We start from the raw sequence: 27,675 nt of genomic DNA on the forward strand, positions 1-27,675 counted from the left end.
CAGATGCGCGCGCCTTTGGGGAATGGGCGCGGCGCTGTCTTAGACCAGCAGTCTCCGAACTGTCCCCTCTCATTCCTTCCGCGCGTGGCTTGAAGATGTCACGTGGCAAACGGCCGAGGGTGATGCAATCGTCTTTGGGGAAGGCACACTTTCTAGTGCGTGGTGCGGAGTTCAATATATCGAACGACTGGTGAAATTGAGTTCGATATATGACGCGGGTTTCCTATACTTTTACATGAGAGTTTCAAGGGGATATTCCGTGAGTTCGATATAACCAAAATTCGATATATCCGGGTTCGATGTAGCTAATTTCATTGAACCTGGAGGTGTTGTGAAATGAATCCTTTCTACCGCAACAGTTCCTGTTCTGCGTTTGTGACATAGTCTTGATGGTGCCTCTACAGGACTTCCGTTTTCATTTTCCCCAGTCAGAAGCGCTTGATGAATCATGAATGAGTGTTTGCAGGTTAGCAGAGAAGAGCCTGGACCGAGTGGTCAGACTTCATGGACATGGGACCTCTTGGATAAGGTCTGTCGCACTGCGCCTGCTGTTTCTGCACCACCTGAAAAAGAATGACTCTGACGCACTGAAGGTGGGCATTGCTTCATTAGTGCAACTGCTTTTGACTGCATAGTAGCACCATATGATCATTGTTGAACTGGCCTGCCCATACTCCACAGCAATGTGTACAATCTGCAAGGCAGAAATTGTGACGTGCAGGTAGTGTGGGTTAATCTTGATGACAAGGAACAGCAGTTGCATTTTAAAGTGGTATGCTGTAAAAGTAAAACTTCCATGAAATGAAGAAAGCTTGTCAAGGTTGGCAGTTGGTGCCACTCAGTATGACCTGCCAAGGGTCAGTTGGTTATTTCCAACCAAAGTACCTCAGCAAAAAAGAAAAAGGAATCATTTTGTGTACTGTGCAACTCTCTCTTGCAGCAACTCGTCGAGATGGAACAGGTGGATGTACAGTCATTGAACTTGAGTGAGGAAAACACAGCACAACTGACCTCAATGGGCCTGGACCTACAGTCATTGATCTTGAGTGGGAAAAGTGCAGCAGAACTGATTGCAATGGGGGCGTATGAGCGTTTATTAATGCTTTATGATAAAAAAGCATACAGTCTCTAGCAATAAATTTTCTTTGCTTCAGCGTCCCTGCTCATTATTTGCTTGCAGCACACCATCCCGGACACAAACACGAGTGCACCAAGATTTAATATGTTATAGTGTTGGCAAGAGCCTGCAAATCACCCTGCAGGAAGAGAAAGGGCAGTTTACACTTCCAGCATGCAGTGCAAGGTGCAGGAGTCCTGCGAGCCAAGCCACCAATGTTGTACAGTGCCTAAGTTCGCGAGGACATGGGTGGAGTTTAGTACTTGCATTGCATAGAGTTTACAAAACTGCATTGCCAATTGTGTTTTTCTTTTTTCCTTTGTGGGTGTACCTTATTGCACGGAGCTGAATTTTTATGTAACAGCTGCATCACAAAATTTTTGTGATCTAGACTAAAGGAAGAGGGAAAAAACAAAGCTTGAGATGTGCGACATCACACATGGCTATATCGAGAAATATCTGAGCAATGACCAGCAGTATGGGCACAAGAACTTTCTCGCGACAGAAGTGAACACGGCCAAGAACACAGCACTTTCTTCTATTGGATCACACTCCTTTCCTCTGGAATGTCTACGGGAGGGTAATGAGAGCTGCCCACCACAACCTTGAGAGCCAAAAATGGCTATCGCTAATAGAAAAATGCGGATTAAAATCTTGTAAAGGGTAAAACAAAAGTGCATTCTCAACCTTCTTGCTCTAAAAACCCTACAATATACAAACAGATTAAAAGGTGAAGAAAATTCTGAACACAACTAAAGAGGAAGAGATTTCGCATACGCAACATGCTTTGGTGAAGAAAGGAAACTAAATGCTACGAGGCTTCATCACCCTCGACGAATCTTCCCCATACCAAAACCACAATTTTTTTTTCTTTTCATTCTTCTCAAGTACACCTGTCTGCACCAACAAAGCACAAACGCAAGAGAGTCTTGGAGAAATGTCCATGTATATATGTATGGTGAGAGCATGGCCAGATTTTGCTGCGAGGCTTTCTTCATTACTGAGCAGTCGCAAACCTGCTGCTGATCTGCTTTTCACAAGGGGGACCTCTCTCTGACATATTGTTACAATATCACCAATCACCGGGTCACCAAGAAGAGTCTCAGCGCGGCCCAAAGAGGGCGCTGATCCAAGTGCCTATTGCATCCCTGGTGGGCTCGTAGTACTGCTTTCGGAGCAGGACCAGCTCGGGCAGCCGCTGCATGTCTGCAAGGGGTGCCCAGTCCCACTCCATCAGAATTATAAGCAGAACGAGAAGCAGCAGCAGTGGCAAAACAAGCCATGCCACAAGCATAACTCGTGGTGACGGCTGCGGTGTCACAAATGCTGGCTCTTGGCTTTCATGTTCGGGCTCGTAGTCTGGTGTTGGGTGCGGGTCGAATGCCATGTCTGAAGTGGGTGTGTCCGGAGTGTTGCCATCTTCGTCGTCCACAACAGGTGTGTTTCGTGTTGGGGTCAGATCAACATGGAGGTCATGGTTTGGAGGCCTGAGCACCGCTGTACCGCCACCATTCTCTTCGCCCGACTCGCCAGAATCGAGGAGCTCGAGAGGCGTCCCCAGCCGCTTCGGCTGCTCGTCACTGGGAAATCCATCGCCAGACTCCATAGATGTGGGAGGCTGCTGAGTTTGCTGCTGATTTGTCACCGGCCCAACTGAAACGAAATAAGACTGAAATTCAGATACAGCTCCATGGATGACCTTGGAACGCTTTTTCAGATTTGCCGCCTTGTGGTGCGCACACAGTGTTTATACTGATGTCAACTACAGTAGGATATAAATTGAGAACCACGTGACAGGTGCCTCTCGGAGGAGGCTCTCTAATTAATGACACTGACCCGTTATAATGACATTGTGGTCAGGCTCCTTGCACCTGCTAGTGACAGGTGCAAGGGCAGCTAATCATGACGTCATAACACAGGTCATGGGCCTCCTCCCAGGGATAATTACTACTTTGTTCTTGAGCTATACCTGAGAACAGTGAAAGTACAATGCACATGAGCAAAAGAGAAAATAAAAAAAAACTGCAAAGAACACACATCTCTCCCATTTCAGCTGTTTAGGTTACGATATAACGCCGGTGCTTAAGGCACAATACACTTACCAGAATCCCGCAGTGGGGAGTCCTCATTGAGCAGTCTGGACGGTGAATGTGGAGGTGCCATAGTTGTCGATGCGGCTGTTTTCTGCCGGAATGATGGCGGCCGCGTTAATGTCCTCTGGAATTGGGGTGGGTCTCTTCTAATGTTCTTCATGTCATCCATAACTTCTCGCTCCACTCGGCCGCTGCATCAGCGAGAAAGTTGCAAAACATTGGCGGCACTTGCGGTTATACAGTAGGCCGAGCTCAACTTTGGCATAATTGTTCTTTTAAGTGTCCACAATGTCTAGCTTATCTAAAACTTGAGTAAATCCACGCTAGCCTACTCTTTATTGTAAGCTCCAAGGTGTGCAGCAGACTCATGAATGATGCTTGGAAGGATGGCACTCGCACATGCATCACTGTATGCACAACTATTTTTTACGTCAGACCAAGGCACTGCACGGGCACAGGTGTCTTGTGCTCGTCGACTCCTCTTAAACTGGGGTTTCCCCCAATAGATGAAACATGGATCTAGGCAGGTAAACCTAGTCTGCATTGCTGCTAAAATAGCATCAACGCCTTCACCTGCCCCTCCCCCTTTTTTTCCTCCACTTGTTTGGGTTGCTGGAAAAAAGTGTGTGGAATTAGTTGTACTCTCGTTAAGACAAACTCAGTTAAAATGAATTCTTTGACAAGAAGGGCAATGCGAAATTATTAGTTCACTTCCGTAGGATTCGATGTAAAAAAAAAAAAAAATATGCCGAGACAAACTATTTTGCATGTATGTCAGTTAAGATGACCTTTTGCAGTAACTGTATGGCACTGTCACAGAAAAAAAAAAAGTATGTAACGTGCCTTTGCACAAGAAAACACCTCACAAGGCGACTTCTGCAGATCATCGCAGAAGACTGTGAGGAATCTGCCTTTCTCTGCATGCTTTCTTGGGGGGAAGCTTTTTTATTAGTGCAAAAAATATCCCAGGATTGCGCATGAATGCACAATTGTATACAAATGCTCCCCAAAATGAAACCTTTTTATAGCCAAGAACTACCGAACCTGTTGTGAACAACTCGAGCAGTATTTAGCAGTTCATTTCAGAGAATGTTAAGTTTTGGACTAATGATAACACAGTAGAATACTAATTAATTAGGCTAACTGCAAAGCCCGAAAGAATATGAAAAATTCATTGGTATGTACACGACCGCATTTCGTTCACATGTGTCCTGACAAAACTACACCCTTCCCTATTGCTAAATGTTTAAGAAACAAAGTCCTGGCTGCATGTTTAGCAGCAAGTGGGGCAATAGTGAAACACCAAAAATGGTGCCACCCTCATAAATGACACAAGGCATGATGGAACATAAAAAAATAAATGCAGCAAAATACAAAAGTTTTAACCCTCTATGTGAACCATAAAATGCTTCTCTCGACTAAACCAATTGCTTATTCAATTGAAATTTGGTGCATGGATGGCATATGAGTATCTTATCTTTTTAATACCATGTTTGGAAGATTTACTTGCCTGATTCGACCGGAGTTGGATACCCACGTCATCTCATGCATTCGCAGCCCAGAATGAGTAGCTTTCACATAACTGACACCAGAGTTCCATCAGCCCTGCCCACATGCGGAGCAACAATACTGAGTGTGGCCGTTTGGACAAACGGCAATCAAAGTTCAACGACTTCGGCTCATGTCTACAAGAATAAAATAATTTAATCATTCCAGCTACATACACCAGACAGTTCTAGCAGCACTGCATAAGTTGCTTGTTTTGGGTCAATGATTTTGCAGACAACACAAATCTGATCGGGTAAGAACATCAAACACGGTATTAAAAAGATAAGATGGTCATAAATCACTGTGTACCAAAATTTAGCACGAATATGCGAATGGTTTAAAGGAGAGAAGCGTTTTATGGTCCGCATACAGCGTCACTGCAGCCAGCAGATGACAACTGAACTTACCTGTACCGCAGCCGGGAACCTCGCGAGAAGAACCCACCACCAGTGGTCACAGATGGTACCTCGCTTGATGAAGGCATGCTAGGAAGAAGGGTTCAAGAGGTGGTGTAAGCATCCTACCAACAGCTGAACACACTTTGTTGAACACAAAAGTGAGATATTCTCTTCCTCCACTCCCACTTTCAATCAGGTGTAAATGCAGTTCAAGAGTGACATGAAGTGCAAATATAATAAAAGCAGCAAGCAAGGCTCACAGGGAAGGTCGAGATAAAGTATTAAAAGAATGCCTAAACGTCACTTTTCCCGTTTCCGCCCATTCAGCAAATCTGCACACACATGAAATGCTTCGGAAAGTGAACTGGGTTCTGCAGCTGTTTTCTGGCTTTAAGCATAAGATAAAAACTCTTCCATAACTGTTAGCCAGCACTCTACATCAAAATAAACTGATAAAGTGTGCTATCACCGAGTACAATGCAAACTAATACACACTAGGTGCTCTAACAACATAACGTAGCAGTTAGCTTCCAGACTTTTCTAAGGGAACATGTCCTCACATTATGCGAGCATGCTGAAAATTCCTACGAAATAGAAAATTTAGATGGCAATGCCTTCTAGGTCATTCGAGATCTGCAGATATTCAAAGCCCATGCAATGAAATCCTATAGCATTCTAATGCTCAGCATTGAAAACCACCACCTGATCCACTAACACCTTTGAGCAATGCATCTTCTGAGTGTGGCTCTTTTATTCAATCGGTTGGCAATTTGCTGGAAACATGCAGACAAGAATCCCAACGCTTGAAATTGCTGCAGGACTGCTATTTATAGTGTAGCAATGCCGGCTAACACGAATTCTGTGCAAGAATCCGAAGAAGAGGAAGGTTTTTTCCTAGTGCGCGAGGCCTGGCTGTTGGACCACTGCTCACTCTCTCTCTATGTCCTCCGGTCGCTGCATCTAATGTCACCTCGCCAGTGCATTCCCGTGCAAAACTGAAACTGTACAGATCCCTTACACTTGGTGGAGGTGCTGCTAGATGTTCAACCTGTAACTCCAGACCAGAACCTTGCCACTAGCGTCGACTATACCTGAAGGACAGAGCCCAACCAGTTCTTCACTCCCAGCTAACGTCATCAGTTCTGGCTCCACTCGGCAATGCGACCAGCCAGTTATCTCTTTTGCAGTCAGTCTCTCGGCCTTCAGATCCTGCTGATCCACCGATCTGCCTTCCATCCAGAAGCAGATCGCCGAGGCGCTTCCCCCTGTTGCTTCGCCCAGCATGCGGGCACCCCACTCATGTACACTGTGGTTCTGCAACAGCTGCGACAACCTCCCATATCTGCAGCCTACGGCCCTGTTGACCCCTACTCTTTTCGTCGTCGTACATTTCCTCCACTGTCGGCACCACATCTTCGACTGGTGCCTTGGATTCACACGCCTGCTTCTAACCCATGGCGTACCCTTGACAACTGCCCCATATGCTACGCCTATAGTGCGCCGGAACATGTAACCCGATACTGTTTTTAACGGATGTCAACGTCATACTCGTGTTCTCCAGTGCAACCGTACGACTACGCTATGCCTCTGCTGCCTTGTTCTGACCTTTCTCTGGCAATCAGTTCGTCGAATCGTGTCTCGCGCACCTCGCCGGTCACCTTCGCTTTCCTGTCGATCTATTTCTCCCATGGCCCGTCGACCCACACAAATTCCTGAGAAAAACTAAGCGCCGCCGCAGTGCTGGAGGCAAGCACTGCGCTTTGGTCCAACTTTTGAAGTCCTCTGCTTTCTCTTGCAAATTTTCTTCTTGTATATGTGAATGGTATTGCCGTTTTCGCGCTCGTCAATATATAGGACCAGTGGCGTCAGTTCTAAGCGAAGCCCTCTGTCGAAAGCTTAACACTTTCCTGTCCGCGCCTATTCCCATCGACAGCCCGCTACCGATGGTTTCACGATTCGAATTTTCCTGCTTTCGAAGCGCTCCTTGACAAGTGGCGTCATCCAGTGGGAAATAGAGGAACACTTCTTTCAGTTTTGCTTTTGGTTTTATTTTTTCACTGTGCACGCCCATCCAGATGGTCTCCAGAATTAGGTGATCGGCGCTCCTTGTTTACATCATGGCGTCGACTTCGCGCGCTTCTGCTGCGTGCAAACGGTGCGGTTCCGCGGATGTTGACGCACCAGGGAGTTCGTTTCTGGATGCGAACAGCGAAACTGTCAAACCGACCTGAAACATCGCCAGTGATGCTCCGACAAGTTTTGCTTTCGCCCCCGAAAAGTTCCGTTTTTGCTGCACGCTCATCGGAAGAGACCACTCTTCTGAAGGTCACAACTGTTATCTGCAGGGTGATGTCTTTTTGGCAGTATTACTTGCCACCGGCAGCACAGAAAGTCGTGTTCTCCGCTAGATGACAGCCAGGGGTCGATCTCGTCTACCGTTTTCTTTCTTAACTCAGCGAATATTGTACACAGAAAGCTAGAATTTGCTGCAATGTTGCATTGGTCCCTGGTGTAAAAAACGTATATTTTGAAAATGTTTAATGTTTTATTTGTGTCAAGAAACTGGTGGTTTTGTGTGTTTTTTTTTAACCAATTGTTTGCTCAGTTCTTTTTTTCACCACTTATTCAATAAATATGTTGACTGTCACTAATACCATTGTGAAGAGGAATTCCTCCTCTACAATTTGATACTAGACACTTGTACCAAGCAAGTTTTATTAAAGAAAAAAAAAAAAAAAACGTCAATGACACCACCCAAAAACCACCCTTTTTCCTGAGGACAGGAAAGTATTAAGAAGGTCACAACCCCCCCTCCCATGTTTCCCCCCGCACCGCTTCGTCGCACCAAATTAATCCCATCGCTGCGTGCACTGCTCGCGTGACATGACATTCTCTATGTCACTTAGTTTGTTCTTCCAGGCTGATCTCACTGTAGTGTTCGCAGCACCGCTTAGGCGCATGTCCCAAAAAGCCACTTGACGGCGTATATCTGGTGCTCTGCTGAGCGGCCAGGAAGATGTCTGCACTCGGCGAGCGAGGAAAGAAGATTCCCCGTTTATTATTTTTTCTCAGGATACATGAGGCGGACAGTAGTCACATGTGACTGCTGGCTGCTGTACGCAGCACGCATGGAGAGGCTCCCAGCACATCCCCCCTTTTTCCAGCAGCTATGGTGACAAAGCAGCGCAAGCATTTTGCGGCACAACGCTGTCGACCACACGTAAAACGCTTATATTATGTTCAATAAAATACACTATTATAATAGTACATTAACTAAATCTAAATAATGAACTCTGAATAAGTAAACCTTCAAGAGAAGAAACATTTGAGCTTATGTACTCTGTGACAAAAGACTGATGCACACACAGTTTCTGTTCATCGACCATGGAGAGGTGTAGAAATATTAGGAAGATGTGGTTTCTCGGGCACAAAACACGCATTCAGCAGGTAACAATATGATCTCTTTCAGGCAAACTTTGTAGAAATGTTCTGAGTGCTTCCACACCAATTTATTGCCGAGCTTTCACTTCTGTCAAATGTATTAAAGAAGTGAAAAAACATACCACTGAGAAAAAATTAGGCTTTCAACAGCAGACACGATAATGTCCTTAACACTGCCTTTTCATTCCACAAATTAAGAAAAAAAAAAAGTTTTTTTGTTAAAGTTGGTTTTTGAGGAAAGGGAGGCGCAGTATCCGTTTTACTTCTAAGTGAACACCTACACTTAGATTAACAGCATACAATTAGAGGCACGTATGTTGTTGGTTCGAAGCGCTATCACAAAGCAGCCTCCAGCTTTACTAGCAGATGGGTTCCAAATGGGAAGCGAAATGGTTCGACACCACACTGAGCAAAGCGCAGAGTACAGTTACATCAAAATTGATATGAAATCAAGTGCACATTTTTTCCAGCAGATTTCCTCCAGTCTTTGAAACCTTCTTCTCAAACCAGGATACGGAGATTGTTTTTAAGTCAAAACAGCCTATACGCTATCATGTAATAATTTAATGTGTGCAAACACTAGAACCAACATGCAGCTCAAAGGCAGAATCCACATTTTCGGCCTAAAAGTAGTAAAGCCAAATACAAAACTTAGTCTTTCCAGCATGCTAATGATGCGTAAGACATTCCTGTATATGGATCACCATGCAGTTTTCGCCTACAATGCTAAATTTTTCATTGAATTTCCTTTTCTCATCGGTTTCGGTTTCAGCAGCCGAGAAATGGCTGTGATTTAGCTCTGGTTAACCTTAAGGAATGCGAAAGAGGCTTTGTGGTTAGCTATGATTGGCTTTACTGTTTAGCATGGTTGTGCTTTGTTGTTATCCAGTGTTGGCACGTTCACGCACCCTCTTCCTTCGCTTTTCAAGACGTGTAGACCATTCTTCTTCCGTCTCTTCGGCACATTCTCTTCTTTTGGTCTCATTACGTCTAGTTTGTGTAGCTTCTCTCGAAGAAGTCTACGCTTCAGAGTCTTCATTGGAGGGTCGAGGTCACTTTTCAGCTCGCCTAGCTGCATTGGCAATTTTCCAACTTTTCCTTGCATTGTTCCTCTTTTTTTTTTCGGCGCGTCATTTTCCCACCTTTTCATTTCAACGGCCTCACCACACAGGCCTAGCGCCTTCACAATGGGAACTAGAGCAGCCAGCCTCAGAGTCATACTGAGAGGTCGAAGCACTTTGAGAAGCAGCATGCTTAGCTGCCCCTCTCTCACGCCATTGCTGACATCGTGCGGCACGCTCTGTTTCTTCAGCACGTTACTTCTTCCTTGCCTCAGTCTGTCTTCTTGCTCTCTCCTTAGCTTTATCCACAGAGAGACTGTTCAGCAGAGTCGAAATGCGCCGGGTTATACCCCGAGGCATCACCTCCTCCTCCAGAGCGAGCCCTGGCAAGCGGGAGGAGCTAGCGCGCAGTCGTGTTGCTAGGCAATGAGCACCATCTGCTAGGCACGATGGCGGCTCAAGATCACCGTAGCTCCTCTTCACGGCATAGCTGCGGCCACCCGAGGCTTTGCTTTGGCTGTCGGGAGTGTTGCTTTTGCAGCAAAACAGCGATATAATTGCTGATTCTTCACTTGCTTTTATTGCTTCTCTTCAGGCACGCTGGCTTTAGCACTGTAGTGAATTCAACGACAGAATAATAAATATATCGCCGTTCTTTTCATATTTCCCGTGACCTAGACTTAACTTTGACGTCACAGCCATCGCTTGGCAGTTGAAACCAAAACAGGTGAGAAAATAAATTCAATTATAGACTGTTCAGCAGTCGTAGGCGAATATTATGTGGCAATCCGTGTATAGCAATGTCTTGTGCATCACTACAAAGGCTAAAACATGAACCCGAAAATTAGGTGTCTATACTCCTTTGAGAAATTGAGGAATATGATGGCGCCACCCTTTCCCTCCCTCCAGATAATACTGAGAAATTCTATGACCGTGATTGATAATCCATTTCATACTTTTGCTGTCTAGTCAGGTATGTTTTTTTTTTTCCCCCAGGTAAGCTCGACATTAGTAGCACATCTAATAAATGGAAAGCTTTTTAGTAAACAACCTACATAACAAGTAATGAAGAAAGAGACAGTGGCTTTGTTCAAGGTGGAGGATGCAAAAAGCAGCTCAACTACTACAGTTGAGCGCCAAAGGGAAGGAGAAGGAAGAAAGCACTGCGGCATCTGCAGCATTTTATGGTGCTTCTCACTGTTCCACTGCTTTTACACTCTTTTTCGGAATACCAAGGTTGCTGCTCGACCAGTTGGTGATTGGTAAAATGCAGGTTTAGTAGAGCAATGAGCAAGGATTAAAAGATGCATCATCTGGTTTTGCATATGCTGAAAAGATAAGAGACGGAAACACTATGCAGTTTTACCCCACGCATTCAGGCATGTGGGAAGTGCACGCAGCTCAATATGCACAGTGTACACTTTGGTCGGCAACTTACGTGAAAAAATAGCACTGCTCGACAGCACACTTCCACAGGTGATGGCAGGCAGACTGAGTTGGACACTTGAAGCCCATCAGATGCTTCTTCTACACAAACAAGAAAAACCATGCAAAGCTGAGCTGTATTAATACTGCATGCATGCTGGGGAAAAAAAAAATCTCGGGCTCCTCTCAGATCATTGCATCAAAAAATCAAGCAGCATCAGCATCAGAAACTGCATACTTCTGTGATTATCTCTGCCAATGAGTAGACTCAGTCGCACTGCATGGCAATTTGTTTAGTGAAGATCAATTGGCAAGCTGGGGCAAGAAAAAAAAAAAAAAGCAGGTTAGGATTAAATGCAGGTGAAGCATCCAATAAAGGCATGGCATCATGTGCAGTCGCTTTAAAGTAAGGGCACTGACCACTTGCAAAGTGGGCACTTTCTCTTTGAACTGCTTCCTTTATTTTAATTACGTAGTAACAGAATTGAGCCACTCTCAGATGGCTGACGGCTAGGCGCTTGGCCGGAGAGTTGAAGATCTCTCCAGGCGATGCAGACATCTTCCACATTTAGAGCGACACGGGCCTCGACAGGCTGTTGCGATGCCAACTAATGTGCCTGCACATATGTTTTCATACCTCTTTTGATCACATTGTTTTCCAAAGCTCTTCAATATTGACAGTAGTGGAACTTTGCATAGGATCCAGGTTTATAAAAATGGTGTTCCAAGTTCATCAAAATTCGAGTGTTTTAGTGACCATCGGGGTCATTAAAGTAAACTGTGTTCAAGTTGCAAACTATGAGACTTCTGACAACAAAAATAGTTAAAAAGTTGCAGTAGGAAGAGTTCTTGGACATAACATCCACAGAGATAATTAGAGGTGAAAGAGAAAAGAAAATCACTTTTTAGAAGGTAATTCCAACAACTGCGGATAACTTTTACTGGCTAGTTCTAGATGGTGCTGCAGTCCACAAGCACCTGCAAAGTGCAAACTAAAATCAAGTGGAGTTTCCCAACTAGTGTAATAAAAAAGGTCATCTCCCCATGACCAGCCTTGTTTCTTCTCTTTCTTGTTCATAGAGCAGAGTAGCAGGCCAGATATTTATTTTTCCGGCCTACCTCTCTGGCTTCACGGCCAATAGGGTTTGGTTTGGTTTATGGGGTCTAACGTTCCAAAGTGACTCAGGCTATGAGAGACACTGCAGTGGAGGACTCCGGAAATTTCAACTACCTCGGGTTCTTCAACGTGCACTGACATCGCACAGTACACAGCCACCTTGCCTTTCGCCTCCACCAAAAATGCGGCCGCTGAGGCCGGGATTCGATTCCGCATCCTTGGGGACAGTAACCGAGTGCCCTAACCACTGCGCCACCCTGGTGGGCCATTCACGGCCAGTAAACTCATGAACAGAATAAAACTGGGAAATGAGCTAATGCTACATGCCTAGTAGCCACCGATATTAAAAGCAAACCACAGTACAAACGTTCACCAAATGCTGCTAGAAGAGAAGATAAGTGAAGCATGCTTGCTTTCTAAGCCTCAAGCAACATGCAACAGTGACTGGGTGACAAGCCAATGCCAACATGCCATAGAGTTTCTTGTGCATGGATGAAACTCACCTTTGCTTTGACGTCCTAGAAGCACAATGAAAGTACACGAATAGACATTAGGCAGGACACAACAAGGCAGCTTGTGCTAAATTTACCTCGGGAAACATCAGGTGAATGATGAACATCTTCCCTTCGTAGTTTATTTTCTGAATGTCGGGCCTGAAAGCAGACAGAACCAATGGGTGAAAGAGACTGCCAGCTAAAACTATATTCCCGCAGTAGTATAGTACAAGGAATGTATGACTAGAGCAGCACGAGAATTTAGAAAGCTATCCACTGTGCTGAGATGTGTTTCAATCGACTGTTGCTGGAAGTCATCATGATGGCACTGGAGTTTTCTCACGCATTAATGCTGTCTAATCAATTAGCATAAGTTGATTATTAACAATTACGAATTAAAACTTGAGGTTGCAGTCGAAAGCAAAACATCCAACCTTGCAATTCCCCCAAATCACTCTTATAATCCTCAAAATTCCTTTTTCTTTCCTAACATGCACACACACATACACAATATGCTTTCCTTGGCCTCGCTGACTTCTGGCTTCTTTATGTGTATGTTAGAAATGTTCCTTATTTACCAAATACAGCAGTTTTCTGTAACAGTTTACAGATTGTTATTTTGAACTCGACGAGAAATCCGTCAGTGCAGTCTGTGCAGGTAGACTGCACAGCAAATTGACATTGTGTCTGCGATAGAGATCAGTGGTGAACGATTAATTAACTAAAATTATTTAATAATCTTCTTTACTTTTGATTTTAGGGGCCAACATTCCATTAAAGAATTAAAGGTCGTCAACATAGAAGCCGAGTTTATTTTTAAAATTTTCTTCATCAGCAATGTAAGTTCGAAATATTTACATCAAAAATAAGCAATTTTTGGCTTATAAAGTTGGCTTTCAGCAAATGCATCTATTTAATATGGCGTTGCTCGCATCTTTAATTCAGCAAATACGGAAGCTGTTTGTTCACTTCATGCCGTAGATTATGAAATATGACTTTACTGACAATACTACGCCCAGGGAAGCCATTTTAAAAATATGTATTGCGGAAAAGCAACTTTGAGAGCTAAAGAAAGCGTACTTTCGAAGTTAAATACCTCGAAATGTATGGCTGATAAAGAAAATTTAAAAACACTGGCCCTTGAAACCAAAAGTAAGAAAGTTGACTAGTTAATTTTAGTTAACAGTTTCATCACTGAGCTGCATCACATGCATAATGTCTGCCTTGCTGTACAATCCACCTGTGCAACTTGCACCGACATATCTCTCGCAGGTTTTAAGATAACAACATGTAAACAGTTAAAAATAACACCTGGTGCGTGTGTGTGTGCACGTGCGTGTGTATATATACCCAGTTAAACGTAACTGACATTTTAAAATATGGTGAGCCCTAACCCAGTCAAATCAACTAAGAGCTGTTCAGTATTGCCTATGCTAATCTGCAGTATTTTTTCATTAAAGTTAATTAGTAAATACTAATTAGCTATTTTTTAATTATTGCCTTGAGAGAAAAGTGTCAAAGCAAAAGTTGTAGATCTGCTCGAAAAACGCCTAGCTATATTGTTTTCATTAAGACAGAATTTATGTAAAGCGATTTTTTCACCAGCCGAAAGCGACATCTGGCGCAATAAAACAAAATTCATGACAGTGGCACCACTTTAAAGCCTAAGACGTGCCCCAGATAACAAAACCCGCTTCTCTCTGCAGTGCTCTCTCCAATAAACCTAGGCGCATGATCTTGGCGAATGATTTAAGGTAACAGCTGGTCATGTGACAACATTTTTCGAAAGCCTATAAATAGTAAGTCATAGCGTGATGAAAACAACATAGCTAGCCGTTTTTCGAGGCAATCTACAACTTTTGAATTCAAATTTTTTTGCTCAAGGCATAACTAAAAATTAGCTAATTAGTTAATTTTTGGAGTCAGGACATACGTTCTTAGTCATGTGCATTCTTCAATATGTTTTTGATCACTTTGCATGACATTTTCATGCTGTTTATATTATTTCAATTTCCACCTTCTTTTTCTTGAAGTTAGGACTGAATATTTTAGCCAGTTATCTTTTGTCTTGTTATATAGAGTTTTAAAATCGCGATGAAATTTACTTTTTCTTGGCCGCATTTACATTATGTGTTATAAAAAAATACTGCAGATAAGCAAAGGCGACTCTGAACCGATTTAAGTTAGTTTCAATGGGCCACACCAAAATAGAATTCCTCATACTTTCGTTGGTGTCAAGTGGCATATTCATTCTTCTCATATGGAAAAGTGTGAAGTGCAAAGTTTTTATATTTTCCATATCTCGTAAATATTTCCCAGAGACAAATAGGATGTTTCTGAGAAAGATGCAATATGTACAATGTGCAATCAAATTTTGCAATGAATAAGTTGGTGCAACGCAAATTTACCTAGTAACTGTGACTGTAGATGCTCTCTAAGAAAAGTTCTTAAAGTAATATTCAGTGAGTTTCTGTGTACCTTTGGCTATACTGAGGATAATTTGGAGCACAAATATAAAAATAGCTTCCAAGAGAACTGATGTCACGAAATATCAGTAAAGAATGCATGAGTAAATTAGAAGACTGCTGATCCAGAACCACATATATGCTACAATACCCAATCCTGCTAATTTGATAACAAGTGTGATGTAATACATATCTGCATCCACGCGGCACTACAGTTATCACCAGCTCATCACATTCAGAGTAGCAGGACTACTTGATCAGCACAATTTTATAAATGTCGCTACAGCTGTCTCAACTTCGGATGTCAAAATTCTATTCATGTTTCAAATGTGGTACTGCCTTATACAGCTGTTCTTTTGGAGTTTTTGGAACTGCTGAAGGGTTCTAAAAGTTTGTATGCAAGAGAGAATTAAAATGTATAGGCGCGAACTTAATCACTCCGTCATACTGAATCTAATATAAACAGCGCACCATGGCATCTTGTAGCTGATCCAGTAGACAAAAGCTTAGGGTAGAGACATGCAGTGCAATCATACATATTAAATCTGGCTGGGTAGTATCGTGAGTGACCTCAAATATCTAGCAGTAAATAGGGTGACTAGTCAACAAAATAAAAAATACTCCTACTTACACGAGGTGGCCTGCAAAACAATGAAGTGATATCATGCTTGCACTACGCATGAGTTTTTTTTATGAGGCTCAGTGTAATTCTGGCGATTAAATTCTGCACATGCTTAGTTATCTCACATAGATTGACGAAAGAAAAGCACATGTCTGCAATACCCATCGTACAAAATTTTGCAGGAAAGACTAGAACCGAAATGCAATGAATTAGGTCACGCAATGTCGGTGTTGCCTCGAAGCTGTGACTTAGCGATGTAAGTAACAGCATTAAGTTGCAGGAATGTAAGTGGGTGTTAACTAAAAAGTTAACACGCAGAGAACTGCATTTAATTGAAGAGATTAAGATTACGACTGGGAGAGTGTGAATAGCACCTTTTCCAAACTAGATCGAATGTGATTTGTGCAGCTCTGGCATTGTAATAAAAACAAATAATCTTGCTAACTGCTGAATCAAATACAAATAAAATAGTGAATAAACATGAACAAATACAAAATGAATATCCGTATAAATGTTCAATTCGGCTTGTGGCATGTGAGTGAAAACAGAAAAACCTACGTTGGTATAGCATCATAGACTTTTGCATCTGGCAAGGGAGCTGTCAAAATTCCTCTTCTCTGGACTGACAGAAACCAGTTCCACTGCTGCTTCTATCGTGCTAGCGTGACATGCGCACGACAGACTCCAGCGAACTAGTAATACGGCAGCGCGCAGGAACCCTTGTTGCAAAGGTCTATAGCTACAGATACTTGAAGACGCAACAATGAAAGAGTCAGCATATATAAAAATTCATTTTTGTTCATGTTGATGGTGAACAATTATCACATACCTGTAGATGAGAAGAGCACAAACCATGACTTCAGACAACAGGCAGAGCGGCAGGTTAGCTAAACCTCATTGATCCCTATAATGTCACTGAACCTTAAACTTCACGTATGAGAATAATTATGTCTGCTACACAAAAATGACCTGTGTAGCGGCAGTGAGCCTTTCAGCCTGCATACACCGACTGTGGCGAAGTTTGTGCTGCTCTAACAGCTTTATGTAATTAAAACATGTAGTATTTTATTCACTCAGCAAATCGAAGAGGAGAGTATTCAATTTGCTATTTGAATATCCTGAATATCCGCACACCCTCCGAATCCAATCAATGACCCACAGCATCTTTAGATATATCCATAGTTTAACACACACTAGCTTCACAAAAAAGGAAAGCCCATGGCTGCACTTTTTTTTCTTGATAGAAAACGTACAATGAAAAAAAGAAAAAAAAAAAAAAGGAAAAAAAAAAAACAAAATTTTTTTTGAATATGTTAAAACAGGCAGATTTCTCTAATTAAAGATAGAGAGCAAGTCTGCCAGAATGATTACCACTGTTATTACATTATACTATTAAAGTAAAGACCTAGAAAGAAAGCTTGTAAGCAATATCTCAAAATGGTGCCAAGTAAACAAATTAAAAAGCAGAACCAACCTTATGTGTAGTGCTTGCCTTATTTAGGAATAGCATTTCACACTTTAGGTTGTCTTATTAACATTTTTTTTTTCTTTTGCTTGCTTACCACTTGAAGTGATGAGTCTTGCGACTGCCTTGGAAAGTAAGGATGCCTGCATAATTGATGCCCAAGTACAGCTGGTTTCCTTTGTGGTCCTGTAGACAAATTCTAGTCTATAACCACTGCTTCAAGATCAGCAGGAAATGAAAAAAATGTTGATTGAACTTTTACAGAGATATCACACATAAAGATAAACACTCAGGGTATCTAGTCCAAACATGATGGAAACCAATAACAGCTTGCAGAACACTGCGAAACAGTGTTTTCTATCTCATTTTGTTGCGTCCCTCATAGTCTGAGCTGCCTTGGAATGTTAAGCCCTAAAAACTGAACCAAACCAACATCTTTTACATCAACAAATGTATAAATAAAATGCTTACAGGCATGTTGTAAACGCTGCATTCAATGATCATGCAATTTTACACAGTACTATCCGACCACCTGTGCTATTACTAAATATAATAGTGAAGGTGCATTGTTCCACCATCAGTAAAGAAACTGATGGAGTAATAAAAATAAATTCATCACTACCTTTTGTATCATGACCATAGTGTAATCAGGAATTTCAAGGAAGCCTGTTTGCCAAGGGCAGTTAATCACAATTTTCAATTTGTTGTAAGCATAAATTCGCAGTATTACACACAGACTACGGAAACATAGAGTGCAAAGCTGCAAGGTTCCAGTGCCATGTCACAGAATCCCAAGCTGCAAATTTGAGCACGAGCCCTCCACAACTGCCTGCCTCGTAAAGTGGGCACAGCTTTGGCCCAAAAAGGTCCACCTTTTTGGGCCACAAACTATTTCCGATTGAAATAACCTCACTAACAATGAAGTGCTGCAGCCATCACTGACGTTGTTCTCACAACATATCACCCCATCTGTACGCCTGCTTGCTTACAAATCTATTGTTCTGCCTACCTTAGATTATGCTTCAATCATATGGGACCCGTTCACACAAACTAACATGAATAAATTAGAGAAAGTTCAAAAGAGGGTGGCATGATACATATATAACAATTACCAGCATACGTCAGTAACACACCTTTTAATTCAAGCTGGCCTTCCCACAATAACTGAGCGAAATCATTGTGCACGACTTCTGTACCAATTAGTTAAGACACTACAGATCAGAACTCACCGATTTGCTTGTTTTTTCGTCCGGATACGCAACCCGACAACGACACCGGCATACTTTAACTCCTTTTCGCATTCGAAATAACTGCCTTAAATACTCATTCCTTCCACGTCCGATTGGAATAACCTCACTAACAATGAAGTGCTGCAGCCATCACTGACGTTGTTCTCGCAGCATATCAGCTAGTTTCTTTTTATTGAATTTGCTATTTCACTGCTGTGTTGTATATGTTTGGTTTTATTCCTAACTGTGCCGAAGAGCTTCAACTTGCACTGTAATTATTGTTTATTTTTGCCTGTTTTGTTAAAATGCTTAGTTTGTATTCCCACCCTGCTAAAATCCCAACTCTCGGATTGCAGTATCAATAAATAGATAAATAAATAAAAATAAATAAATAAATGAATAATCTTATTCACAAAAGCCCCATCACGGTAGCATAACACAGAGTATGCATACCTTGACCGGATGTGGGTCGACGCCATACGTGTCAAGGAGGCAGGCCTTGCGCAAGAAGTTGGCCTCTGCCACGGCTGGCACTTGGCCCCTGAAAGCGAACACAACCAACTCCCACTTGAAATGAGTGTGCTGCGCCTTCCATTGTAGTCTGCTGTCTTGCATATAGTAGCTGCAGGCCACTAGAGAAAACACTAATATGGAGTGTGGCTAGTGTTTTTATATTACAAGGCTACTTCTACAAAATAAAGCCATACAAAAAAATGGTGGCATAACTGGAAACCTGGTAGGGGTTATTTATCTGAACTTCACTCGTAGTAAACATAATTGCTAAATCACGTTTTAGCTGATGCTCATGAATGGTTTAGAGGAGCAGAAACACCAAATTTTTCAGTGTAAATTTCATTTCTTCACAAATGATGCATCTCACATAACAAACGTGTCTGGGCAGAGCAATCTTGTCTTCGTCTTGGCTCTTGTCTTCGTCTGGGCAGAGCGATCAATGATCGCTCTGCCCATACGAAAGCCTGCAAACTGAGGCTCCCTCCCTCTACCCTTGTTCAATGCTCTTTCATGCCGTGTAGTCTTCTTCCTCTTGTTCTACCTGAATCTTATACCTATATATGACTTTCCAATCCCTGTCCAACTGCTGAAACCAAACTGAAATTACATGGAAGAAAAAATTCACATTTACTTGGTATGGGTGAATTTCATATGCTAACCAATATTTAGTGAAGTCATGCACGCCAATGCAAACCAAGAACAGAGCACAAAAATTTAATGTCTACTCTTTTAAAGACACAAACTCACCATTACAATGTACTACAGGGAACCAATGTCACATTTTTGCCTTATAGCGGTTCAAGCGGTGGATATACATTCTCCAGTAATCCACTAGTACATCATGGTAAATGGGGCCGAATGTTCCAAAACAAGATTACCTATGCGGGATGCCATAGTCTGGGGCTTCAGAAAATTGAAGAGTACTGCAGAATCTGCATTGGAGTAATGCGAAAGCATGGATGCTGCTGTTGGTTGCTTCTGGTTGCTTAATTCACTTCCTGTTTACCCATTTCAGTCTTTGGTACTTCCAAATTGCGCGCCAATTCCTTCCCATGCCCCTTTTTTGGCTCGACTTCAGGTTGCGTGATGTCACATCCTTGACGTCACCTAATTGATTGATTTAATTAGCTATTTTAGTATCTGATACATTCAAATGTGGCACCAAGCCATTGGCTAATGAGACCATTTTTGCCTTTACTTTTACTTTTTGCCTCTAATTAATTTCCTAATTAACTTATGTGCCTAATTATTGTTTCAGACACAACATTACATCACCCTCTATCGATTGACACCATTCATTAACCTCTACCACTTCTCAATTACTCACAACTGCTGCAAACACGGTTTTGCATGTTAACTTATTGGCCTAAGTTTTTTTTGGACACAATATTATGTCACCCTATATCGGTTGACACCATTCATTACCCTCTACCACTTCTCAATTACAACTGCTGCGGACAACTTTTACACTTTTGCCTGTAATTAATTACCTAATTAACTTACTGACCTATTTATTTTTTTGGCAACAACATTATGTCACTGTCTATCGATTGACACCACTCATTAACCTCTACCACTTCTCAATTACTCACAACTGCTGCGGACAAAAATCTGTGAACATAGCAAAGTAATGCTTTTGCATTAATCATTCTGATCCCCTCATTAAAGTGCACTGGCATTGAACCACACACGGCTGCCTTGCATTTTGCCTTCACTGGAACATACCACCGCACCGGGACAAATGGGTAAACTGGATTGATGAGAACAGTGCCAACCAACAAGGGTAGAATCACTACGTTCATTTACTCAGATGTACTCTCTTTGCAAAAGGTAATACTGCTTCGTGATTTGCTTCTTAGTCTTGTAGCAAAATAAATATGCCACCCTCCAAGTCCAGAACCCTTCTCATTACCTTTTAAGACTGTTTGGTTCTCACGAACTTTATTACAAGGCCTCCGCTACACGAGAGAGAAGCAAACCATGCAGCTGGGATACTTTTGGCAAAGACAACATATGCCAGAAAGTGTTTGCCTGAAATCTGCATCAGTAAAGAAAATAAAATAGCAACATAAGCACACCTTAGTTGCTGCTGGTGAATCTCGGCTATCTTCTCCTCCAGACGAGGGGTCTGTTTCAGAAGGAGCTTGAACTCTGAGACGTAGTTGTCCCCATGTTCTTCACTGTCATAATCTCCAAGTTCAGCTGTGCACAATAACCAACCAACAGATATGACAATACATTACTTCATCTTACATATTTAATATACATACCATATTTACACAAATGTAAGGTCGACCTGTTTTTAAAAGAGCTGAAACTTGGGTCAGTTGGTAAATGTCCTTGAAAGCAACCAGTCAAAAGACAAAGACAAAGAGGAAGACGAGGCACACACATAGACTGTTTTTAACAACTTAAAAATCCCAAGTGTGGGGGGCACCAACTTAAAATTAAAACAAAAACTTGGCACTGCCAATAACTTTTCCTTCTGGCCATCCAATTTTGGGAAGGTTGATTTACATTTGAGCAGGCTTACAATCGTGCAAAAGCAGTAGTAATAACATGTTAAATATTATTAACATACTGTTTCTTTGCCCAAACAAATATGCACATACTCTCTGGGACACCTACCAAGCTAATAACATTAATTTATTACAATCGGTTCAAAACTGTGCTGCACAATTTATTCTTCTGATTACTAGTATCCAAGAGCTACTTAAATGAAACACAAGGCAATCTCCTCAAATTTTCATATCAACATAAAGTTGCCTACCTCTCCCTTAATAAAAAATTCTATTATGAATCCCCTAACAGCCATTCTATTTTACTATCACAATGCCATCCCTTCTGCCATTTCAGCCATGACAATAAACCCATGTACAGTCTATTCATCAGCCCATCATTCTTCATTTTCAGTGCAACAGTAACACAAAAAATAGAAGAAAAAAATCAGCCTCACTAAAAACTTGCAGAGCGCTTCTTACAAACCCCAACGGCAACTATTGGTAAGTCAGTATGGCACTACAATGTTCTGCTTTTATTATTTTGGTATGTATACAGAAATATACCACAGAAGCATCTCCTCGTCCCTCTTCACGCCTCCCAATATGAAGAGCCCAGTGTTGTCAGGCCACCCATTGTAATCATAAGCACTTCAGGTACCTTATTAAAGCCCTCATCCATAATTAGAAAAGCCCACTTCCCATGTAAAACCTTCCACAGGGGCATTTGATGTATCGAAAAAAATATATATATTACCAATAACCACAATCTTAAAGGACAATTTTGAATGCTTGCAAGTGTAGCGAAAGAAAGCCGCACAAGCCAAGATAGCGTCATGGGATACTTGTTCAGCATCTTGAAGCGACATGGGCTGAAGGGACGCCAGAGTGGATGGCTCTGAAATGGTTTCCATCACCGGAGTAATGTGTAGCTAGCATGTACCGCAGCCATGTAAGCCACAGCCGTTTAACAAGCGTAGCTGAAAAGAACAGTAAATAAACATGCGAGTATCATTTCCCCTTCACAAATCTTCTCAACAAGTTGGCATTAGGGTGACCCCCCAGGCAACGAATAATTTCATCAAATAATTTACTGGCCCTGCGAGCTCCTAAATGAACCAAAGGTCCATGTGTCGGAAATCGTCAACAAAAGCTGCATGCATGATAAAGCTACACATCTTAATTGAAGCTGAACAGGATATGGGGTACATACACTGAATCACCAAAGCGGCAAGCAAAGCAGAGTCATTTGGAGGGCAATAGAGGCGTCCATGAAGCAGATCTCTTCTCAACTGAAGAAAAATCTGGTACCTGAAGGGACAAGTATGAAAATACTATGAACTCCCTGAATGACACTTCTCGTGTGGTGTTGCAGTATGCGAAAATATATAAACTGTGTAATACAGCTTGCAGCCTTGGTTTCATGTCCCACAACATGCCCTGTTACTGCTTACCTAGCATGTTTGCATATGTAAAATTCACACCTCTGTATAAGTCACACCTCGCTGCAAATGGCAATTTTCATTAAAAAAATAAAATAAACAAACGCATGAAGACACACCTATTCATTTCATAAGCATGACAGAAGTGTTCTCTCATTTGAGGGAGCGACAAAAATGCATGATTTCGGCAGCAGCAGTGAAAAGACAATCCTCATGTACTGGTATGGCAGCATGTCTTCTTCCTGCAATCTGCATTTGTTTTTTTTTTGTTGGCTTCATCGACCAGAGCTGTCCTGTTCTTTGCGCCAGCTCTGGATAATTGTTTTTCAAGCATCAAACCGTCTTCCTTGTACCTCCTTCAAACTACAGGCTGTGCAATGTTAAGCAAGAACAATGTGTGACTTGTATGAAGTCAAATGAAAGCCACAAAACTAAAGCCAGAATCGACAATTTGCAGAATGTAGCTGGACTGCATGCAGCAGCCGCAGCATCCAGTTCGAGACTGTGCGGCTGTAACATTTAAAACAATAACTCAAGTTCCCCTCTTTTATGACATATGGTATATAGAATATAGAATTTAGCCTCCCAGAGTGATGTTGGCTATAAGGGACACCACAGTGAAGGGCTCCGGTAATTTCAACCCGTCCCGTAGAGTCTTTGGTGTGCACTGACATTGCACAGTGACTTGTGTTTCGCCACCATCGAAATGAAGCTGCTATGGCCAGGATCAAGCCTGCATTTCCGGTATCAGCGGCCACATGCCCCAACTTCTGAGCTACTGCAGTAGAGCCATTTAGTCTTTTACACATCAATTTTATTTTCAAGCTTAGTTTATTGGGCGTGGCAAGAGAGATGCCAGATGACGCAACATTTTTAAATTGTAATACATACCGAAAAGTTAAGAAAAACAAAGTTGCAGTCTAAACCGGGCTACACCCAGATTACTTCACTTCAGGAATGCATGCATAATGCTTTCAATTCATTATACTCTCTTTTGTTGTCACTTGTAAGCACCCATGAGGCAGCAGTGATGATGCAGTGTGCACGACATGTCTACTTCAAATAATCGCATGTTCTCAGTGTCTAGGAGCATGCGCTAATTTTTAGTAGCTTTTAGTTTTGATGCAATGTCAAGGGTTAAGGCGAGGTTGATTAGCCAGACACAAGAAAAGCGGATTCCAGCACTGATACATCCCTCCCATTCGCCCGATGGCAAAGAGGTGAAAAAACAGAAGAGTGTTGAAGCTTGCACATAGATCGCGTTGTTGGACGCAGCATCATCTGTTAGAATTGTTGTACAGCAATGTCTGTGACTCTGGCCTCCCGCATGTATGCAGCTTTTCGACAATGATGCTCTGCTTCGGCTGCATTTACAGGCACCGTCCCTTCAGCGCGGGTCTGAACGTCCTTAAAGTGTCAGCATTGAAGTTCATACAAAATATGTTAAAAACATGATGTGGTTATAGACCTTTTCAAAATTGGCCAAAGGGTGCTGCCATATTAGAGACTGGGCTGTGCTCATAGCACAGGAGAAAGCTGCGGATTCTCCCCCCATAGCAGCTTCACAGCCCAGTCAAACCGGTTTCTCGCAGGGTCGGCGAAAGGTCTATACGTCACATTTATCCGCCAATCACATGTAGCTATCACAGAGTGCGTGTAGCTCTGTTATAATCTGGTGACCATGTCTATGAGCAGAAATCGTGACTCACTCCTGCTGTCAATTTCTTCATTATTGGCTGGGATGCATAGTCGCAGGGGGCCGCCAAATGCTTCAAGGAATGCAGCATTTTCAAAGGGTCTGTTTTTGGATGTCATTCCAGAGGTGGAAATTTATTTAACAATTCTTTGCTTCTGTCCTTGTGCTCCATTGCCCAAAAATTTTCTTACCAGTTTTTGGAGTGCTGACTTTGTCAGAATCGCACTAATTACAAACTAACCATTACATAAGCAGCTGTCCTTTTTAGAAGTACCTGATTTTGCACCAATTGCTCATTGTCCAGGGTGTTTTGGGGGTTTATGTTGCTTAAGAAAATTGCGTGGGTGAATGTGATTACTGCAATGTGCCTATTTTCTTCAATTATATTTTCGCATCTGCTTCTTTCAACTCTCTTTTGTCAGCGTGCGGCAGCCAAAGTAGCCCTGTTGATATGTTATTCCGCCATGGTGTAGATGGATGGACAGTGGAAGGTGAAAATTTAGCTGTTAAATGCATTCCTGCCTTAAAAAAACCCAACTCATATACCAGAAGATACAGTGTATTGCAGTTAACTATATGACTACAAACACAGGTAGCATACAGGTGGAAGCATTTGCAAACAAGGACTGGCATTAAATATAAATATTTTTGCAAGCATCTGTCAGAGCAATACACATGCAAGGCAAAACACATTGCTGAAAAAAACATAAATTCAACAAGGCTCACCTCGTTATTTCTTCCTTGAGTCGGAAGGGGTCTTGAGGATAGAACTTGACACGAAAGCAGAAAACGATGGGATTCATACCTAGTATGCATTCAAATGAACATTAGTTTGTGCCCGAAAATATAAAAGGACACTGGTAATATATACAGCAGCCTAACCTTTTGTGGCTAATGTTCTCACCAACACAAGAACTCTGACAGCACTGTGCTTAGGGCTTTTCCTTTAGGCATAGACGGTAACTACTACGCGAGCCCAACAGCCTCGGTCTCTATTTTATGTACAAGCTTTTTTTTGCTGAAACATGCGTAATGAAACTATTCAAGAACACTATGTAATTTGTTGATGTAAAGCTGAAGGAAAACTCTCCAAATTAACGTGCCTTGCATCATCTTAAATCACTAATAAAATGCTGTGCTTGTATTCAAAACCCAATTTCACTAGGTGGAAGTCCGCTTGACAGAAGTAAATTACTAGCACATCTGAACAATCTTTAGAAACAACAAAGCAGCAATATGATGATCCTAACTGAAAGCATGTAGTCACAGGAATAAAACAAAACGATTACAACAAAAATGCTTCAATCTTCGCTTCTCCTAACTGCGAATTAAGTGAATCGTGAAAAGAAATATAAAAAACTTCTTGACCCACGAAAGGACAGCTTTTAGATGAAAAATTTTAGTGTTATATTGCAAGAAGATGTGAAAGCTCACCTTTCACCTGCTTTATCACTGGTTTTGTGAGATCCAGCCAGTGCTGTGAATGAATATTAAGGGAAAAAAGAAAAAGAGACCAGCTGTGAACTAAAGATTAACTTAAATCTGAGGTAATAACTCAGGTGAATACAGTTTTATGGCCTACGCACCCGCTGCTTGTGACTATCGACATATCTGAGGCCAAAGTAGTCCTTTTCCAAAAGGTTCAGGGCATTGCACACATAGTCAAGTATGTATTGACCTTTGCAGAGATGCTGGAAAAGAGTAAACAATTCAATTCCAAGCCAGGAATTATTCACTGCGCATTTCACCAAAGAAAAAAATCATTTGTGTGTCCTTATTGCTCCGAACGTAGCAAGAAAGACGTTGTCGATTGTGTATGCACAAAATAAAAAGTTGCTTGTATTTCGTATGAGTAGCGGTACAAGCCGCGCTCGGCGACCGTGGGAACCGATTTGGCGTTATGGAGCCATTACGTAACAGCAGCAAGCAATGTGCGACATAAGTGCGGGCAGGAAACAAGTTTCGCAGCCTTCACGGCCGCGTATAAGGATTTTTTTCACGGTCAAGAGTTTTAAAGCAGTTTGAAGCGCCAGGAAATACATGTCAGCGACATTTCTGCTGCAGCCTCAAACGACTCCAGACGCTCGCTATCTTATCCTCGGCGGAGCGCAAACAGATGATAGCACCCAAACATTCATCGATCAAAACAACTGCACAGAACCGGAGCATCACTGTAGAAAGTAAAGTACAGAAAAGCAGGCTTGGCTTAGAGTTGCTGTGTGCAGTTGATCTGAATAAGGAAAACCCGCTCACGAAGAAAATTCTTGTTCCACAACATGTATGCTCGCTTCGAAAGAGAGAAGAAAAAAAAAAGAAAAAAAAAAAAGAAATGAAACTAAAGTGCCAATAACTTCGACACGCTCTACAACATACTAATTTACACGGGATCTTTCAGTCAAGATTCTCAGCGAAGTGCCCACTCGTGAACCGCTTTCTACGCGCTCAGCCCACGCGGAAGCGGTGGGCTTGGTCGTAGTCGTAAAACTTGGCTCAGAAACCACGAAGTTCTCGCCGAAGATTCTCACCTGAAAATCACACTGCAACACTTCGCTGTCGTCTAGCAGGCGTATGGTGCACTTGTACTCGGTATTGACGTCCTTCTTGCTCCCCAGTTTGAACATTGTGGCTCGTGAGGTTTGGCTTTGGCAGCCGAGGTTCCGACACAGGTGCTACTTCCAAAGTCGTCGGCACTTGACGCTGTCTCTAGGAGCCAAACAACCTGCCATCAACATTTCTATCCTCGCACCAGACGCCAACAGCAGCAGCCGAGCAGCAGGGAAAGAGCGTTGCATGATGCCAACCTCCTCGCCACGCGAATGGGGAGCGTGCTACCGTCCGTGGTCACTGCGGCAGCAAGTATCACGACGCCGAGCCCCTAACCTCGGCCGACGGGCACTGGCAATGGTCAGCGCCACGCACTGCTGAACACTGGACGGCGGCTATGCAGTCAAACAATGCCGGGGTCAAAGAACTGCATCGCCATGCTAGAAACGGCGCATCGTCGCGCTTGCTCCCGATGCTCGCGGAACTCGGCACAAACGCTATCCAACG

The 27,675-nt window shown here is 42.5% G+C and overlaps 2 protein-coding genes across 3 annotated transcripts in view; one reads left to right on the forward strand and one right to left on the reverse strand.

The window, feature by feature from the left end:
- LOC146198930 (tetratricopeptide repeat protein 37) overlaps positions 1-1,154 on the forward strand; it is a 65,609-nt gene extending 64,455 nt beyond the window's left edge. The window contains exons 39-40 of the mRNA XM_084594414.1: positions 467-593; positions 941-1,154. Coding sequence (XP_084450540.1) covers positions 467-593; positions 941-1,132 — 319 coding nt within the window. The 3' untranslated portion in view covers positions 1,133-1,154. The remainder of the gene's footprint in view (positions 1-466; positions 594-940) is intronic.
- Positions 1,071-27,675, reverse strand: LOC146198931 (FERM domain-containing protein 5-like). Of its 2 annotated transcripts, XM_084594415.1 has the most exons (14): positions 27,150-27,675; positions 26,211-26,315; positions 26,059-26,101; positions 25,351-25,429; positions 22,700-22,797; positions 21,067-21,190; positions 18,929-19,016; positions 17,344-17,432; positions 12,790-12,853; positions 12,704-12,718; positions 11,097-11,185; positions 5,166-5,243; positions 3,220-3,401; positions 1,071-2,770 (listed from the first exon to the last, which is right to left on the reverse strand). In XM_084594415.1, exons 1-14 carry the CDS (start codon positions 27,243-27,245, stop codon positions 2,220-2,222), a joined length of 1,701 nt encoding a protein of 566 aa, XP_084450541.1. In that variant the 5' UTR covers positions 27,246-27,675; the 3' UTR covers positions 1,071-2,219. The 2 variants fall into 2 exon arrangements, with proteins under 2 accessions (XP_084450541.1, XP_084450542.1); XM_084594416.1 differs by lacking the exon at positions 12,704-12,718.

The sequence above is a fragment of the Amblyomma maculatum genome, chromosome 2 (genome assembly GCF_055883805.1).
Source record: "Amblyomma maculatum isolate TAMU_Amacu chromosome 2, ASM5588380v1, whole genome shotgun sequence".
Lineage (NCBI taxonomy): Eukaryota > Metazoa > Arthropoda > Arachnida > Ixodida > Ixodidae > Amblyomma > Amblyomma maculatum.